The sequence below is a fragment of the Eurosta solidaginis genome, chromosome 4 (genome assembly GCF_040869045.1).
Source record: "Eurosta solidaginis isolate ZX-2024a chromosome 4, ASM4086904v1, whole genome shotgun sequence".
NCBI lineage: Eukaryota > Metazoa > Arthropoda > Insecta > Diptera > Tephritidae > Eurosta > Eurosta solidaginis.
This window is the reverse complement of record NC_090322.1, coordinates 85,582,510-85,602,114: the sequence shown is the minus strand read 5'-3', so window position 1 is coordinate 85,602,114 and position 19,605 is coordinate 85,582,510. Positions and strand designations below refer to the sequence as shown.

Here is a 19,605-nt window from a genome sequence, read left to right as displayed (position 1 = left end):
CCCTCTTATCTGACATGTCAACGTCTAACTCTTTTTGAAATTCAAGAAAGCTGCACATGAGCTGTACAGTGGTACTCAAAAGAATTCACTAGGGTAGATAAACATCTTCGAAAAAATTACACTCGATCTGTTGAGTCCAGCATTAAATATAATCCTAAATTTTTTTTGGACTTATATCAAATCCAAGAGATCGTGTTCAAACGTCCCTAAATCGGTTTTTTTAGATGATAATTTTGCGGAAGTTCTCAAAGACGTGGCTGACCTCTTCGCTGTTTTTTTTATGTCCAACTTCGTATCGGATAATACCGATGCTTTACCAAGGTTTTCTTCTGAGGAAAACACGTGCCTCAACTTCGGTTTCCTCACACTTCTGAAGATATTTCGAACGGGCTATCGTTGCTAACGCCCTCTTCGGAAACCAATGTCGATGGTCCACTTGAAAAATTGTCCAGATTTTGTTGAGCCCTTAAAATCTTATTTAAAAAGTCGCTGGCGTCTGGTATATTAATCACCCCTATTCTGCATTTCGATTACGTTCCCGCTCTACACTCCGCTTTAATCGAACTTCGGTATTCTGCATTACGACGGAATCGTAACGAGAAGAGGAAGACCAAATGATTTTTCGAAATCAGTTGTTTGTACGGAATGTGTGAACATTGGAACAAAATAAATTAAAGAAAATTTGTAAAAAACACTGAAAAACGTTTATATTTCATTATCCACGCCATTTTGTACAAAAAAAAAGCAATAGAATATATTGCCGCAGTGTTATATTTTTTTGAGTAAAGTGCTTTCATAATTGTAAGTGTGTTTTTGTCGTTCTTTTGGGCAATTCCCTGCCGTGGCCACCAAGTTTTGTTAAAACGGATTCCTGCACGATTATAGCTGACATTTTCTGAATTTTATGGATGCTAATTTCATTGCACTGGCCTAAAATGCTTTATAAAGATTTATTTATTCTCTCCGCAAGGATTGTTTACGTTTTCGCTTCACCTTCCTCTATTTCGGCAGCTTGCTTTGGCATATAACTGAACCCAACGAACAGACACAAATTATAGCTGTCTATTATAATGGAATCAATAGCCGCGGCATTATTTGTGGAGTTGGAAAGCAACGCATACGAAAATGGGCAGGCGAGAATGGAAAGGCAAATATTGCGCGATTTGTGTAATCCATTTGAGATGAGTGACGAATTGTAAGAAACTGAACTTAAAAGTGGTAAAGTTTAATGACTTATTTTCTTATTTAGGTTCAAAAAAAACTTTCGTCTTAATAAGGATGCTTTCAAGTATGTGTTAGATACTTTCGCGGGGAAAATTCGTCCAAGGACTTCGGCATCGACATCTGCCCTTAATATTGTTTTAGCTGCTTTGAGAGTTTTTGCAGAAGGCAGTTACCAGCATGGAATAAAATAAAAATAAATGTAAGGCGCGATAACCTCCGAAGAGATCTTAGACCGAGCTTCTCTTCCAATTTACGTCGTGCTCTTGGTTTTCCCTACAAATTGGCCGGACGGGGACCTACATGTTTTATGCCGACTCCGAACGGCATCTCCAAGGCAGATGAGTTTTCACTGAGAGCTTTTCATGGCAGAAATACACTCGGAGCGCTTGCCAAACACTGCCGAGGGGCGACCCCGCTTAGAAAAATTTTCTTCTAATTGAAAAACCTTATTTATAAAATTTTGATGTTGCTTTGCCCGGGGTGTGAACCCAGGGCATATGGTGTGGTAGGCGGAACATGCTACCATCACACCACGGTGGCCACCAGCATGAAATAGGGGCGGATTATAATGTAGAAATGGGAGAGTCAACAGTGTTAAAGTCACTGTCTATGTTTCTGGATGTAATGCAACCAAAATTATGCCCTCAGTGGATAACATTTGAACAAAGTAAAGAGGAGAAGATACAAGCGAAGCAAGAATTTTATGCGAAGGCAAGCTTCCCAATCATATCCCGCTTTGTTGCGATTAAATTAGCCAACGTCTCATACTGCACTTGTGTTGGAAACATAAAAAACAATCACCATGAAGCCTTTTACGTTTCTCAACAAGTTTTACTACATTTTTGTTAAAATTCTGTTATAAATTAAGAAGAAAATAATTTTCCGCAAACAAATTTGCAACTTAGAAAAACGGAACTACGATCGAAATGCAGAATACACAAAATCGAACGATTCGAAGTTGGATCGAAAGAGATTGGAACACAGAATACCAAAATTGCCAAATCGAAAAAATTCCAATCCAAGTCGAAATGCAGAATAGGGCTGAATAATGAATGGAAAGTCACATTCTATAACTCCCATTCTAAAAAGTGGTAAGAAAAATGATGGTAGAAACTATAGGCCCATATCAAAACTTTCAACTATATCTAAACTTTTTGAGTGTGTAGTAAAAGAGAAACTTTATTTTGCTAGAAAGTCCATTATATGCCATAACCAACATGGATTTGTTCCCGGAAGGTCTACAGTTTCGAACTTAGCGGTTTTTAGTGACTAGTGCATAACAGCGTTTTATGACGGTCATCAAGTAGATTGTATATACACAGACTTTTCAATAGCTTTCGATAAAATCTCGCATAAAATTCTAGCTAAAGAACTAGCTTGTTTAGGTTTTCATTCCTACTTCTTGGAATGGATTAAATCCTACTTATCGAATAGACGCTGCGTTGTTACTATTGACGGCGTGTGTTGCGAATCTTTCATGACCACTTCAGGCGTCCCGCAAGGAAGCGTTCTTGGACCTTAACAGTTTGTCCTATTTATTAATGACATTGTTAGCTGTTTTTCATTCGCGAAGTTTTTGCTTTATGCAGATGATCTTAAGTTATTTGCTGTAGTCAAAGATTCTTTCGATGAAGCCAGGCTGCAGCAGGATGTTGATGCTCGTTATCTATGGTGTAGTAAATCACATTTATCCTTAAATAGAAGTGAAAATGACCTTTGCGAAAACTTTGAATGTACGCAATACGTCTTACAGAATTTCAAATGATATTCTGCTGAATGTTAATGAAGTTAAAGACTTTGGAGTTATATTTGACACAAAACTCGTATTTCAACAGCCGCCTTAATTTCATTATCGCGAAAGCATATTCAGTTCTGGGGTTTTTACGTCGTAACAGCACTAATTTCTCAGACCCATATACCTTGAAACTATTATTTACAAGCTTTGTGCGCTCGCATCTTGAGTATGCCGTCTTCGTGTGGAGACCCTATTATAATCAACTTCCAATTAAGAGGATAGAGCGTGTACAAAAGATTTTCCTTGAATTTGCCTTGCGGTCTCTGAACTTTGAAAACCCGGTTCCGGCCTATACAGCTCGTCTTCAACTGATAAACTTGCAATCTCTGGAAAGCCGTAGATCTGTCTTGTCTTAAACATTTACGGATAACATGATTCAACGCATCGTTGATTGCCCATATCTCTTGGATAAAATATGTTTCAATGTCCCTAGATGTAACCTTCGTGTATCTTACCCATTTTATCTACCCAAAGTAAAAACGGCATTTGCTGGAAATGCACCTTTGGTGCGCTCTTTGAGAGAATTTAAAATTTTATTGATTTTACTATGAAAAACAATGTAAGAAAGCTATGTTTCATTAACTAAATAAATACATTTCGAATTTATTTTTACTTAAAAATTAAAAAAAACGGGAAAAACTGAAATTCCTGCCCCACTGTCAATAAGAAAATTTAGTTTATTATCCCCATCATATATAAACAAGCAACGAGTAGACCTTTAAAAATTTCCGCTGTTTGTCGCTGGAACAACAGAAGTTAGTTTGTTCAACTATTACTTATTCCTTGAAAAAGTACAAGGTTGCTCACATTTTTTAGCCTTATTACCGAATCTACCTACATACCCAATTCTGTTTATCGCGAGAATTTGATCTGTACCTTAATGGACTTCTTAATCTACTTCTTCTAGTCGAACGAGATCTTGAAACATTTTGTAGTATTTCTTTCTTAATTTCTGATAATTCCAAAGATAGCACTGCGTTACAAAAACGAGCTTTAGTTCTGTCCTATGAACCAAATATCGTTAGATTAATGTGAAAATGTGCTAGGTCACTTTTTACGAATTTTACAGGAGATGAAAAAAACTGAATAATTTTTGAAATAACCTTTTTTTCAAAACTGTGCATGAGGATACCTTAGTTGCAATACTTTTGAGAGTAGAAGCTTTGAAAAAGATAAATAAAAATCATGTATGCTAACCCAGCAGCTATTTTATTACTTAGCCCAATTTCCTTACTCAAAACAAATTTTTTCTCCTGACTTAGCACTTTTTACTCAATATGTTTCCCCATCACTCCTCCCATTTAAATGATTGAAATATAACACTAAAACTCCCAAAAACTTTCACAAAAAATACGATTTATATGTCAAACTATTTCTAACCATTGGCGGGCACCGTGGTGTGATGGTAGCGTGCTCCGCCTACCACACCGAATGCCCTGGATTCACACCCCGGGCAAAGGAACATCAAAATTTTAGAAATAAGGTTTTTCAATTAGAAGAAAATTTTTCTAAGCGGGGTCGCCCCTCGGCTGTGTTTGGCAAGCACTCCGAGTGTATTTCTGCCATGAAAAGCTCTCAGTGAAAACTCATCTGCCTCGCAGATGCCGTTCGGAGTCGGCATAAAACAAGTAGGTCCCCTCCCGCCAAATTGTAGGTAAAATTAAAAAAAGGAGCAGGAAGAGAAGGTCGGCCTAAAATCTCTTCGGAGGTTATCGCGGTTCTGATCACGGTTCTGATCTGGACTCTTTTGCCGGATGGTGTGCAGACAATAACTTATTTTTAAATTCAAACAAATGCTGTGTTGTGTCTTATTCCGTAAAGACAACTGCCACATACTTTATCTACAAACTAAATGCTAAATCTCTTAATCGTTGTCAAGGGAGTAAAGACTTGGGTGAAATTTTTGACTCCAAACTCTCTTTTTCTAGTCACATTGATTTCGGTGTTTCAAAATTTGTTGCAATGTTTGGGTTCAGTAGACGTAACACCAGTGACTTTAATGACCCTATGACGTTGAAGGCACTTTATATATCCTTGGTCAGAAGTGGTGTAGAATATTGGTCAATAATATGGAATCTTTTCTATGAATCTAACTCCTATAAAATTGAAAAAGTTCCAAAAAATTTTACAAAATTACTTTACCTATGCTTCACTGGCCAGACGGCCTCCCATCATATACCAGCAGTCACAAATTGCTTGGTCTTCAGGCTTTGCATGGCAGAAGAACTTTTATCTAACTCATGCTTGCCTCTAATTTAATAAACTTTAGCACGAATTGCTCTGATTTATCTACTTTGCTCATTCCATATATTCCACTGCGTGATCTTCGGCATAGTAGATTATTTATCGAAATAACTCATAAAACGAATTATGCTATGAATGAACCTATAACTAGGACTATACATCTAGCAAATCGATTCAGTAGTGTTATTAATTTTAATAAAAGCTTATATAAGTTTAAGCTTGTATTGTTTTCTATTTTTAACTAGTCTGTAAGAAAGCATGTAGTTATCGTCATGTAAGAATTGAAGTAAATTATAGTCAGCGCAAAGCATTTATCATACACCAAAGGCATGTCTCAATTGGGTAAATCCAATTTCAAGGGTTTGTGTTCGCAACCCTCTCAAGGGGTTTCCAGCACAATATATAGCTTCTCCAACCTAATTGTCAACTCACCTAACCGTGGCGAATCCTGTTTCTTTGACAGCCGAGGCTCTGGCGACCCCTATTTCCTCATGGAACTAGGGGGTGGGGAGGGCGGGATGGCCTAGAAGGTTTAATGTGATCATATAAATCGTTTCCGAGATGGTCGAGCTAGTAGTACCTTAATAGTGCTTCGTTACCGGAACGTACCGGAGCTATATACGGCAAAGGGCCATCAACATCGGTAACACTCCCCAAAGTCTTCGGGGAGTGTCTTTATCGTTAATACAACAACAACAGCAAAGCATGTACTTTTAGACTGAATGAATTAAATAAGTAAATAAAATGCGCGCACAAAGAAATGACTAGTAATTCAGATTGATATTATTGATAGGTTGACTTAGCACATTTTTTTTTTAACAGCTGACGACTTAGCACATTTACACATCATTGCCCACAGCACGTAAAAATGAAAAATTTAAACGTGTTTTTTTTTGTGATCGATGTATTTTGAATTCAGTTTTAAAACTGCATTAAAATACAGTTTTTCAAAAAAAGTGACTTTGCACATTTTCACATTAAGCTAACGATATACTGTTTCGGAAAGGGGAGAAAAAATAAAAATACACGTGTATCGGCGATTTTCATGTACACGTCAGAATTTTTTTTTATGTATATTTTTTTTTTTATGTTATACTTCATACATAAAAACAAAAATCTGACGTGTACATGAAAATCGCCGATACACGTGTATTTTTATTTTTTCTCCCCTTTTCGAAAAAGTACACAATTATCTGTGTCCATTTGAAGTTCATTCTTTTTTCATTAGGGGTGTTCAAAATATGTAGCATTTCTAAAGTGTATCGTTTGCTGTAATGTTTTTTATTGTCCAGTATAGTTACATTATCGAAGTCGGGAAGTGCCCTGTGTCCTTTCAGTGTGGTTTTAAAGCCGTCTTGTTGTCCGAAGCATTATTCCTTAATTTAATGTTAGATCTATGAGCGGAAATCCTTGTCTTGAGTTTTAATTTTGTTGTCCCCACATATACTTTCTCGCATACCTGGGACCCGTCGCCGTTGCAAGGAATTCTGTAAATAACGTCAGATTTCTCCAGTTTCGAAATTTTGTCCTTAGTTTTGCTGAAAACTTGTTGCAGTGTGTTATTGTATGTAAACGCTATTTCGTATTTTTCTTTGTCATATATATTCGACATCTTGATCCTCTCTGAGGTTCCGGGAACATAGGTGATTGACTTGTATATTTTACAATCTTTATTTTTTCAAATGTTCTTTTTTATTATTGGCATGATAATTGCGGACGAGCTTGTTAATCAAGTTTATGGGAAAATCATTTTCTTCTAAAGCTTTCTTGATTATCGCAATATTTTTGTTATGAAAATTTTTATCACTTATCGTGAGTGCCTTTCTAATAAAGTTTTTCACAGTATTTATAATGGTTTTACGTTCATGCTTTGAATTATAATTTATTAATCTCCCCGAAGCTGTAGGTTTTTTGTACCAATCAATATATATTTTATAATTTTTCCTAATGATGAGTGTATCCAGATAGGGGAGTTGGTTGTCTTTTTCCACCTCCATAGTAAACTGTATGTTTTTGTAATACTTATTGAGTCGTGCAAGCATGTTTTCTATTTCATCTGTTTTGACGATGGCAAATAGGTCATCATATTTGGTCAACAGGCGTGGCTTGGTTGTTGGCTCTTCCTCGAATTCCGTTAGCAGCTCTTCCAGAACTATGTCCGCTATGACTGGGGAGGCTGGTGAACTCATTGGCATTCCTGACCGTTGTTCGTAGATTTTGTCGTTATATTTAAAATATCTATTTTCTTTTACGCAAAATTTAAGAATATTCAGGAATAACTCTTTAGATAGCAACGTGTATTATTTGATATCATTCCACTTCGAGGAAATGATTTGGATTGCAATATCCACGGGTATGCTGGGGAACAAGGAAACCACGTCAAAAGACACTAAACTCTCATCATCGTAAAAATATGTACCTTTGACTCTTTCCTTAAACTCTGTGGCATCTTTCACATTGTATTAGGACGATTTTGTAAAAATTTTCAGTATGCCAACGACAAATTTGCACAAATTGTAGGACGGGGAATCAATACATGAGCATATAGGTCGGAGGGGAATGCCTTCTTTATGTATTTTTCACAACCCATAAATTCTAGGTGGATTTGCACTTCTACAAATGAGAAGATTCTTTTCTTTTTCCTCAATGTAGCCATTGTTAAACATCTTCGTTGTTCCTCAATGCGTGACAAATATTTGTGTGCGACTTTACGCTCCACCAAAAAGTTCCTCAAAAACAATAAGCAAGTTCTCATACTTAATGATAAGGGCAATGTCACTGTAGCGATGGACAGAACAGATAATTCTGTAAAAATGCAAACTATGGTGAATGATATTTCAGCTTATAGAGTTTTAAAGGGTGATCCGACCAACAAGTTACAGGATAAGAACAACGAAATTGTAATGAAGATGTTTAACAATGGCTACATTGAGGAAAAAGAAAAGAATTTTCTCATTTGTAGAAGTGCAAATCCACCTAGAATTTATGGGTTGCCAAAAATGCATGAAGAAGGCATTGGCCTTCGACCTATATGCTCATGTATTGATTCCCCGTCCTACAATTTGTGTAAATATGTCGTTGGCATACTGAAAAATGTTACAAAATCGTCCAAATACTATGTGAAAGATGCCACAGAGTTTAAGGAAAGAGTCAAATGTACATATATTTACGATGATGAGAGTTTAGTATCTTTTGACGTGGTTTCCTTGTTCCCCAGCATACCCGTGGACATTGCAATCCAAATCATTTCCTCGAAGTGGAATGATATCAAAGAATGCACGTTGCTATCTAAAGAGCTATTTCTTATTTTTGCGTAAAAGAAAATAGACCTCTGTAATTTTTTAGTCATATTCCCAATCAGTCGATCACACATGTCCATATGTGTAAGTCATATTTTGTTATTCATGTGTTCATATGTATGTTCTGTGTAATTAACTATTGGTATTGTTTGTCTTCAGTCCTGATGATGACTTCAGATTGAAGTCGAAATATCGACCAAAATTAAAATTTGTGAATATAAAACAAACCAAAAGGAAGTTTTATTCATTAACCGCGGCCTTTCAGCTCAACTAATCCAATTAATTTAAAATAAATAAAATATGTGACCCGGTCTATGAAAAGGTGGCTTATGATTCAAAAAAGAAATTGCGAGAAACAGCTGTTAAAGATAAACAATGCATTTCTTCATGACGTTTGAGCTCAAAGTTCTTCTTCTAAAATTCAATCATCATCTCCTTTTCTTGATCTAATTTGTTCCTTTTATTTATTTGATGAACTTTTATAAATAAATTCTTACGATATTGTGGCGAATGTTGACATATAGCTGGTAACCAAGCTACAAGAGTTCTAGGGAAACATCTAGACCTTTGGAGAAATATGCGGACAAAGCAACGGAGAATATAAAAGCAGCGCAAGCTAAGTAATCAGAAATCAGTTTGATTTAAACACGCTATCAGTTGCGAAGAGAAGTATAATTGTGAAGTATAGTTATACTAGCTACTCCCAAAGTAGTCTAATAAAGACCATTTTGCAATACAGAATATTGGAGTGATTTATTCAACAGTTTAGCGATTCGAACGTTAGCAGAAGGTTTCAAATAAGCGGGAATTCCCCTAAATTCGTTACAACTGGTGTCAGAAGAGGAATTGTTGAATTAATTTCGAAGATTGCGAACATAACTTGGACATGGCAAAGTTAAGTGAATTAAAGATCCACAAACTGAAAAATGAGTTGGAGAACCGTGGATTGAATACAACCGGCAATAAGACCGAACTTAAAGCACGGCTACGAGAGGTTATGGAGTCGGAAGGAATTAATGAGTATGACTTTCATCCTGTTGGGGACGAGACATTAACAAAATTGAAAGAGAAGAACGGAAGTCCGAGTCCAGTCGCCAGCGGCGAGAATGCGATATTAGCTTTGTTATCACAGATTTTGACAAAAATGGAAACCCAGGAAACACGCATAACAGAAATGTCGTCACAAATATCCACAAATATGTCAGCACAGCTCGAAGTACAAAAGACAAATATAACATCTCAACTGGAAAAACAGAAGACACTCATAACATCAAAGATTCAAGCACAAGAAACGCGTATTTCAGAAATGTCGACACAGATTACATCCAAGATGGAAACACAACTGACAGAACAAGAGACACGCATAACAATACAACTCGAAGCACAAGAGGCGCGTATATCATCAAAACTCTAAGAGAGCATGGACGAGAAAATAATGCAGTTTGAGGAAAAAATCGAGCCCGAGGTGGATGCTTTGAGAGGACGTATCCAGGAGCTACAACTTAATCGCCCGGCTGCTTCAGCGAGTAATACGAAGGTAAAAACTCCATCTTTTGGCGGTTCTGTTCCTTTCCAGGCATTTAAGCTGCAGTTCGAGAAGACCACAGCAGTGAACAACTGGAATACTGAAGATAAAGTTGCAGCTCTATTCGTAGCATTGAAGGGGCCAGCAGCCGAAATCCTACAGACGATTCCCGAAGGAGAACGGAACAACTATGAATCATTGATGGCTGCTGTAGAACGACGTTACGGGAGCGAACACAGGAAACAAATCTATCAAATTGAGTTGCAAAACCGTTCACATTGCACGTCATTGTGATGTTGATTCTAGTGGTTCCAACAGTATGGGTGGTCTTAAGTACGAAGCTGGGGGAGATGAGGAAGAGCGAGCCAGATGTAAAGATCGAGAACTTGCTCCAGCTATTGAATGTCCTGTGATATCTGTATCACAAATCGGAAGAAAATCGAGCAGTCTTACCATCAGAGGAAATGTGGACGGCAAGGAGCGTGTATTGACTGTAGGTACGGGCGCATTTCATTCCTTAATCCGATCTGATTTGATCAACAGGAGAGTAAAGCCATAACATGGAACAAGATTGCGTACAGTCACTGGCGAGTATAACCAAGTCCAGGGAGAAGTGGTATGTGAAGTCTTAATTGGGAGGGTCATGGTTCTACACAAATTCGTGGTTTCAAGCCAGGGCGCACTACTGTTGTGAACCGTCAGAACGATACTGATTATGCGAAGTCAATCTGTCAAACTCAAGCTCTTCAAAGTAAGCCAGTGGCCAAACAACAGAGTGTGAGGCAACGAACTAGGATAATGTGTAGTAACATGCAACACAGGTACAACGAGAACAACAATTCGGAAGGCTTCTTGGAGGGAGATTTGGTACTGGTTATACAACCCTCACCGGCGGAAAACTGTTCCATCCAAATTTCGGTGCAGTTGGGAAGGCCCATACAAAGTTGTGAAGCGAATCAATGATGTCATCTACCGCATACATACAATAGGTAAACCACAAAATAGAAGAGTGGCTCGTTTGGAGAGGATAGCAGCGGTTAGATCGAGCGGTTTGTCTGATGGAGACGATTAGACTTAGGTGGAGGGCATTGTGACGAATATCAGCATCACTAAGCTGTTAGTTAATAATCACGCAACAACAAAAACATGAAGCAGCCACTATTATGTACATGTACACATTAAAGCTAGGCACAATTATGTACAAGGCAACGAAGAGATACCTCACACACACAGACGTAGTCATCAGCCGAAGTAGTTACACATACACACGCATATGGCTATAAACTACAAATATACACGTATGTAGCTGGTAACCAAGCATTAGCTACAAGAGTTCTAGGGAAACGTTTAGACCTTTGGAGAAATATGCGGACGAAGCAACGGAGAGTATTAAAGCTGCGCAAGCTGAGTAATCAGAAATCAGTTTGATTTAAACACGCTATCAATTGCGAAGTGAAGTATAGTTGTACTACTTCCAAAGTACTCTAATAAAGACCATTTTGAAATACAGAATATTGGAGTGATTATTCAACAGTTTAGCGATTCGAACGTTAGCAGAAGGTTTCAAATAAGCGGGAATTCCCCTAAATTCGTTACAATATGTAGGATCGTAATTTCGTTTGGATGAGCGCTCGTCTTCATTAAATTAAATTTTTATTGATACAGTAGATTTTTACTCATTGTGTTACTAGTAACCTCTTATTAAAAATGGTATATGATGAAGAAATTATACAATGGCTTTAAAATTGATTGAAGAAATCATGCAATGGCTTTAAAATTGATGATGAAATTATGCAATGATGAAAAAATTATGCAAAGGCTTTAAAAATGAAGTGAGGTGTTGAATGATGACTGATTGATGTAAATTGGTCTTTTCTGCCGATTATCTTTAATTGCTTGCATTTTGGTTCGAGAAAGATTATGATGTTTCGTCACAGTTTACTTGTCGTTTTGTTTTTATTATTCGCTTTTTACATTTGTACTTGTGTACACCAATTTTTTTAGATTCGTTTTATTTTGTTCTTTTATTGCACAATCAATATTTTTAATAAACACAAAAAATGGTTATAAACCGAGTTGATTGGTTCCACCTCCACGCCAATGCGTTGCAAACTGTAGAATTTCTTTAAATGCGACAAATAACTTTTAGAGCTCAAATCCGTTCAGGGAAAAATAACTGCCACACTGCCGTTAATATCAGCAAATACGATATGGAATGCGCCTGTGGCTGTGACGATGAGGACGATAACGAAAACTAGAACGACAATTAAATAGCTCAGTATCTTGTTTCTTGTTCATCTCCGGGAGTGCTATACCCCTGCAAAAATCGATGGATCATGTGGTCCACTGGAGTACTTACCATTGTACTCCATTGTAATGCAGCAATGGACCAACTCATATTTCTACACGAACATATTGTAAGCCGATCATTGCTCGTTTTTAACGATTGTAATCACTACACGATGTTTATTGGACTGTGGGTACTCCATCGATTACTCTGATGTAATGCGGAGCTGGAGTATATGGTCCCGTCCTCGGCCAACGCAATGTTAATTAGACCATATTTTTTGTATGAATTGTGGTTAATTTTGGAGCACTCGGTTGGTCCATAGCGAGTACTCCATGCATGCATTTTTGCAAAGACGACCACTATGTACATGCACATATGTATGTATTTATAAATACTGCAACGTATAAAAATATCAGCTTTAATATAACGTTTAATAGCGTTATATATTGGCCGTATGTTTGCAGGATCGCCAATTTGAGAATTGTTCCAATAAAAATTAATAATGAATTATTAATGCAGTTGTACAATTATCAATGTATTTTATTCAATGAAAATTTTTGAAAAATGAACTTCAATATTGAAGATAGAAAATTTAACAACAAGAATCCATAACAAAAAATTCAAGTAGAAACTATATAAAGTAAATATGTAACAACAATTAACTCTTAACATGATAAATTAAAACAGCAACCCTACACTGGCTTACGGAGCACATGGGGTGGTGGACTAGGAGTTGATGACTCCTTACGCGAGTGCGTGTGTCGGAAAAGGGGGATGGTGGAGGAGGGGAGTAAAGGCTGGTGCTAGGCATTGCTTCTGTCCATGCTACGTAGATTGCAGTAATGGGTTGGAACGGCCGCGTTAGTTGGAAGCGCCGTTTGGCGCGAGCAGCAACAGCGGGAAGTAGATGTGGCCTGCTGGGCAGTGTTGCTGCTAGAAGGTGGCGCAGGTAAGCTTTAGCGTGAACCGCGGGACATCCTTGAACGCGAACAGCAGGGATCCATAAAATTTTTGTAGAAATTTGTGGGGCGACCAACGTAGGTTTCTAATCCAGTACAACCCGAACGGTGCAATCATTTACGTGACGCACTGTCAGAAGTATGACTGTCTGAGGTAGAACCTTTTCGACATATGCAGCAGAACCGGGGTTAGGCTCAATACCTTCCCGGAGCAGGAGGATATGGAGCAGCCAAGCAGCAAGGAGCTGCTCCACGGATGACAATTTATGTGTGGGCCGCAACAAATTAAATGGGGTTACACTGAAATGGCAGCCCTTGGTAGGGAAAAAAATCCCGAGTCGCTGCGGTACAGACCACACAGTACGGGAACCACCGAGCTGGATAAGGTTAAAATTTGTTTAAGATTTATGCAAACAAAAATGAAAACTTACTAAATGGAAACATATTTTTATTTCGTTACAGACAGCTTTCTCCTAAATGTCAAATGTTATTCTTTTCCGCTACGTACGATAAAGAAGTTATGAATTTCGCTCAACATATAGTTCCGGATCCTACGATAATAAGGTATGTAGATACATACACATACGGGCATTGTATTAATTTAACTCTTTATTATATACCATGTACCATAAGTGGAGCCAATAAAAAGTTTATAATTTGCTTTATAAAGAAAGCTTAGTTAGATATCATGCATTTCTTTGTATGTATATTTGTTTTACACTGAATTATAGTCAAGTGATTCACAAAAAAATAGAGTTATATCACAATAAGTAAATAAAGCGAATCATCAACGTATTAGTAACTCGACTTAATCAACTTTGATATTTTGTGAGAGACTAACTAAGGTCACTCTAATAATTTACGACATATGACACAAAATCATGAACAAAAACTTAATTAAATTTTATGTGAGAATAGGCCTTTCTTGACCAATATTCCCAATAGTGAAGTTTTACTTCCACTAAAAATGGCAACCGTATGGTCAAGAAAAGCCTATTCTCACATAAAATTTAATACTAAAAAATTGTTGATCGTCTATCACTGAAAATAACCTTAATTACTTAATTACTTTTCACGGTCATCAGTCAAATTATGTTATCATTCTATAGTAAAAAAAAGTTTGTTCGCGAAATGATACTTTCATCTTTGTTGTGAGTATTACTTCATGTTAAGTGAATCTGAATTTGTTGTTGTCTATAACTCAAATAATAATTCTCGACTAACTATTGAATCAGATCCAGTTAAAGATTTCATATATCTAAAAAGTGCTGACGGAGAACAATCTCCTAATCCTGTATTTGTAAATTACTGTTCTAACCTCTTTACCTCACTAAAATAATCACCCTTATCGCGAGTTTTTTTTTCGCCCGAAAATATTCACAGTTTTTGTTCACCCTATCGCAGAGGATGGCGAAAGAATTTTTCGTGTTCGGGCGAAATGAACAGCGGGGAAACCCAAATTTGTTCACTTATATTTTACAGGCGAACGAGAGGAAAACAAAATGTAAGTAATTTTTTGTTTTGAAATTTGGTACTCTTATAATTATTTGTACTTTTATTATTAGAAATAAATCAATAAATAATGCACAATCGGAAGCTGAGTGGAAAAAAGTGAAATTCCTGTATTGCTAAGTATGTAAATACTCACCCTTATCGCGAAGTTCATGCGGAAAAGTGTTCGCCTTCACTTCTTTTGTTCGGGTGAACTTTTTCCGCCTATCGGCAATTTCGGGCGAACAAAAGTTCACTTCGAAACAGCTGATGCTCTATTGCGAATTGGCAGTTAACAAATAATTTACTTACAATTGTGTAAATTTTGTAACCAAGCATATATTTCCTTAAAATACAACAAAAATATAAATAAAAAATTAATAAAATAATGTCTAGTATTGCACTTAGGTTGGTATTGATTGAGCGCGAAGCGAATATATATGTGAAAGCGATTCGGAGGCAATTAAGGGACAGTTCTAACCCTTTGGAGCTAAATGATTCGCTGTAAGCTAAAAATTACTATTTTCAGCACTTTTGAATAACAAGTTAATTTTTTTCAATTAGCTTTCGCCACAGGCTAAACAAGCTGGCATTCTAATGTTTGCTAGTTATTCTTACCAACTCCTTGCCACCATTGAAGCAAAAATTTGGAATTCCACCAATTGTAAAGTTGAGTAAATGTCTTCGTTTTTTCGCATAGGTAAAAAGCGTTGGAAAGGACCATGAAGTGGGTCTTAGGTAATCTTGTTTCAGTGAGGTGATCAACATTTTGGAACCGTAATTTGTCCACAATGGATAACTTGGCCGACTGATACGTTGTGAAAAAATAGAATTTATATACTTAGCAATACAGGAATTTCACTTTTTTCCGCTCAGCTTACGATTGTGCATTATTTATTGATTTATTTCTAATAATAGAAGTACATATATAAGAGTATCAAATTTCAAAACAAAAAATTAATTACATTTTGGTTTCCTGTCGTTCGCCTGTAAAATATAAGAGAACAAATTTTGAATTCCCCGCTGTTCATTTCGACCGAACAAAGAGTTGCCGATAAGGTGAAATCTTTTCCGAATATGAAAAATTGTTTCGCCACCCTTTACGATAGGGTGAACAAAAACTGTGAATATTTTCGGGCGAAAAAAAAAATCGCGATAAGGGTGTCTATTTTTTATGACAACGTATCAGTCGGCCAAGTTATCCATTGTGGACAAATCAACGGTTCCAAAATGTTGAGCACCTCGCTGAAACAAGATTGGCTAAGACCCACTCCTTGGGCCTTTCGAACGCCTTTCCCTATGCGGAAAAACGAAGACATGTACTCAACTTTACAATTGGTGGAACTCCAAATTTGTGCTTCAGTGGGGGCAAGGAGTTGGTAAGATATCTAGCAAATATTGAATGCCGGCTTGTTTACCCTGTAATATTGGCGAAAGCTAATTGGAAAAAAATATAACTTTTCATTCAAAAGTGCTGAAAATTTTTAGCTTACAGTGAATCATTTAGCTTCAAAAGTTAGAACTGTCTCTTAATTGCCTCCGAATCGCTTTCACATTTATATTCTCCTCGCGCTCAATCAATACCAACCTAAGTGCCATACTAAACATTATTTTATACATTTTTTATTTCTATTTTTGTTGTATTTTAAGGAAATATATGCTTGTTTACGGCGGCCACCGTGGTGTGATGGTAGCGTGCTCCGCCTATCACACCGTATGCCCTGGGTTCGCACCCCGGGCAAAGCAACATCAAAATTTTAGAAATAAGGTTTTTCAATTAGAAGACAATTTTTCTAAGCGGGGTCGCCCCTCGGCAGTGTTTGGCAAGCGATCCGGGTGTATTTCTGCCATGAAAAGCTCTCAGTGAAAACTCATCTGCCTTGCAGATGCCGTTCGGAGTCGGCATAAAACATGTAGGTCCCGTCCGGCCAATTTGTAGGGAAAATCAAGAGGAGCACGAGGCAAATTGGAAGAGAAGCTCGGCCTTAGATCTCTTCGGAGGTTATCGCGCCTTACATTTATTTTTTATTTTATATGCTTGTTTACAAAATTTACACAATTGCAAGTAAATTATTTGTTCACTCCTAGTTCACAATAGAGCATCAGCTGTTTCGAAGTGAACTTTTGTTCGCCCGAATTTGCCGATAGGCGGAAAAAGTTCACCCGAACAAAAAAAGTGAAGGCGAATACTTTTCCGCGTGAACTTCGCGATAAGGGTGAATATCTTTCACATAAAGTTTTCTTGTTTCAAATTTATTGGTCAAAGATGGAGGATAAATTACATCAATAATTTTAGAAATGACTTCTCGTTTGAAATATAGTGTTATCGTTACGGCAAACTACAATTATCAAACTAGTAGATGGTTAAAAAATATTTTCATATTAATTAGAAGAAAGTTATTTTACAGATTCATTAAAAAAAATTGTTTTGTTTAGAAATAAATCGTTTCACGTGCGTGCATTTCATCCCTAAAACTACTCTTACTTGAGGTCTTTTCCAGGAGGTCTCTAAATTTTTTTATTATCATTCAACTCTTGTTTTTGTAGATATGCCGGTTTAAGCATTTTTGTTGCAATGAGGTTCTTTTTTCTTCATTTATTTCTTTAATTCAATGCCTTGCAATTTTCCTCCTTTGAAGTTTTTTAAAGAAAGTTTGTAGTACTCTCTTTAGTAATTTTTAGAACTTTTATTTCATTGCAATCAAAATCGTTTTTATCAGCGTTGTTGTTAAAATTGTAACCCCCTTCTCTTTGCAAAGCTTTTAAGTCATTGAATTATTCAAAGGTTAGCTCGTATACTTTTAATGGTGGGTTCGTTTTTATGGTGTTCTTAATTATAATTAATTAATTCATACTGAGCAGGGGTATACTTACAAGGGGCCCGATTTAATGTTCTATTTAACACGCTTATATTAGCTTCACTTGTATGTATGCTTGTTTGTCACTCTCTATGCTAGGCTCGCAAAGGAGAGTTAGACCAATCCAGCCGCAATTATTGAAGACTCGCGGCAGTGGTTAAATAACTCGCTACAAAACGAGTTGTGCTAAATAGCGGAGATACGAACCTCTGTGCTACGGCGTGTTCTTTAGTTTTTAACACGCTTATATTAGTTTCACTTGTATGTATGCTTGTTTGTAACTCTCTAGGCTAGGCGCGCAAAGGAGAGTTAGATCCATCTAGCGGCAATTATTGTTGACTCGCGGCAGTGGTTAAATGACTCGCTACAAAACGAGTTGTGCTTAATAGCGTAGACACGACCCTCTGTGGTACGGTGCTATCAACATCAAATATCTAAGTGGGCTGTAGATACTAAAACGGCATCATATTTGCGCTTAAGTTTTTAAAGTAAAGTCGTACACATGAGTCTGTCTCAATAGCCTCTCGCTTGGCCTCACTTTCGGACCAAAATTCGTAATGTACGTTCTCGTACGCCTTTTGGGACTATTTTCTAATTAATTCTGTCACAGCAAAGTTAAAAGTTATAGCAATTTATTTATTTTATTTACGAAAAACTGAAATCCAAGTGTTTTATTTAAGAAAACCCGGCCTTGAGCTCAACCAAAAATTTCAGTTTTTCTAAACACTAACGGCCAATAACGAGACAAAGTAATATTTTATTTACGAAGAGTTGTGTCCCCTCGAATTATTGGATTGCCTCCAAATAATACACAGTTACTTTTAGGATATTATTTACCTTATTACGACGGTCATTGACCATTTCGATTCTACTTGGATTCTTGTCTTAAAAATGCGAGTTATATTGTTCCTCTAACTTGTGATTTGGGTTAATATTGTTAGAGCCGTATGCGACACAGAGTTGCAGTCCAATATTAAATTATGTTATAAATATTTAATATTTTTGATTCAAATTCTTATAATGTATACCACAAAGAGAGGGATGTTACCAATACTAGACTATCCAGAGGGGGAGGAGTACTAGTAGCGGCTAAGAAATGCTATCAGTCGTCCCTGGTTTCTCTGGATAATGAAGACTTCTTGCTGGATCAAATATGCGTTCTAGTGAAAGGCTCATCTAAACTTTTTATTTCCGTTTCTTATATTCCCCCTGCTGGTTGTCACATACTTGATAAAGCTCATGTTGATAATGTAATAGCTCTAGTTTCTAAGAATAATGGGTCTGATGACAATTTTTGTGTACTGTGTGATTTTAACCTTCCTTACGTAACATGGTCCTTTTTAGATGATAGCCGTTCTTTAATTCCCGGTAATACATCCAGCTTTTGCAAAACTTATCTGGTAGATACATTTTTAAGCATAGATCTAATTCAAATAATTAATTTTTGTAATAAATTAATGAGATTTTTGAATCTTATTTTTATAACTGGTAACATGAATTTCTCATTGGACGACTGCTCTGAACCTTTGTGTTTTTTTTTATGCCTTCCCATCACTCCAGCGAACAAACAAGTTTACTGATTTTAGCTTTAATTTTAATACTCATAACTTAAAGCCTTTTGAATAATGAACTATGCTCTATTGACTGGGCTGTGCTTCTCGAAGGGTTCGGTGGGAATGTTTTCAGACCTTCAAAAACATCGTATTAGAAACATGTCGAGCTTTTGTACCACCTAAGAAAAAATCTTGTCACAAGATTCCATCGTACACCAAGGAGTTGAAGAAATTCAAGAATTTGAGAAACAACTTTTATAAAAGTTTTAAGGTTTCCAATAGGTCTTCTTATAAGTATTTTTACTTGAGATATGCGAAGAAGTTCACATCTCTTAATAAATCTCTATATAGGAATTATGGGCGCAAG

At 36.7% G+C, this 19,605-nt stretch overlaps 1 protein-coding gene across 3 annotated transcripts in view; it reads left to right on the top strand.

Annotated features, from left to right (window-relative positions):
* Positions 1-19,605, top strand: part of Dbp80 (putative ATP-dependent RNA helicase Dbp80) — a 493,971-nt gene that overhangs the window by 326,804 nt on the left and 147,562 nt on the right. For 2 of the 3 annotated variants that reach the window (XM_067782225.1, XM_067782227.1), the window contains exon 7: positions 13,799-13,900. The exons of the other annotated variant lie outside the window; for it this stretch is intronic. In XM_067782225.1, coding sequence (XP_067638326.1) covers positions 13,799-13,900 — 102 coding nt within the window. The remainder of the gene's footprint in view (positions 1-13,798; positions 13,901-19,605) is intronic. 3 annotated transcript variants of the gene reach the window in all.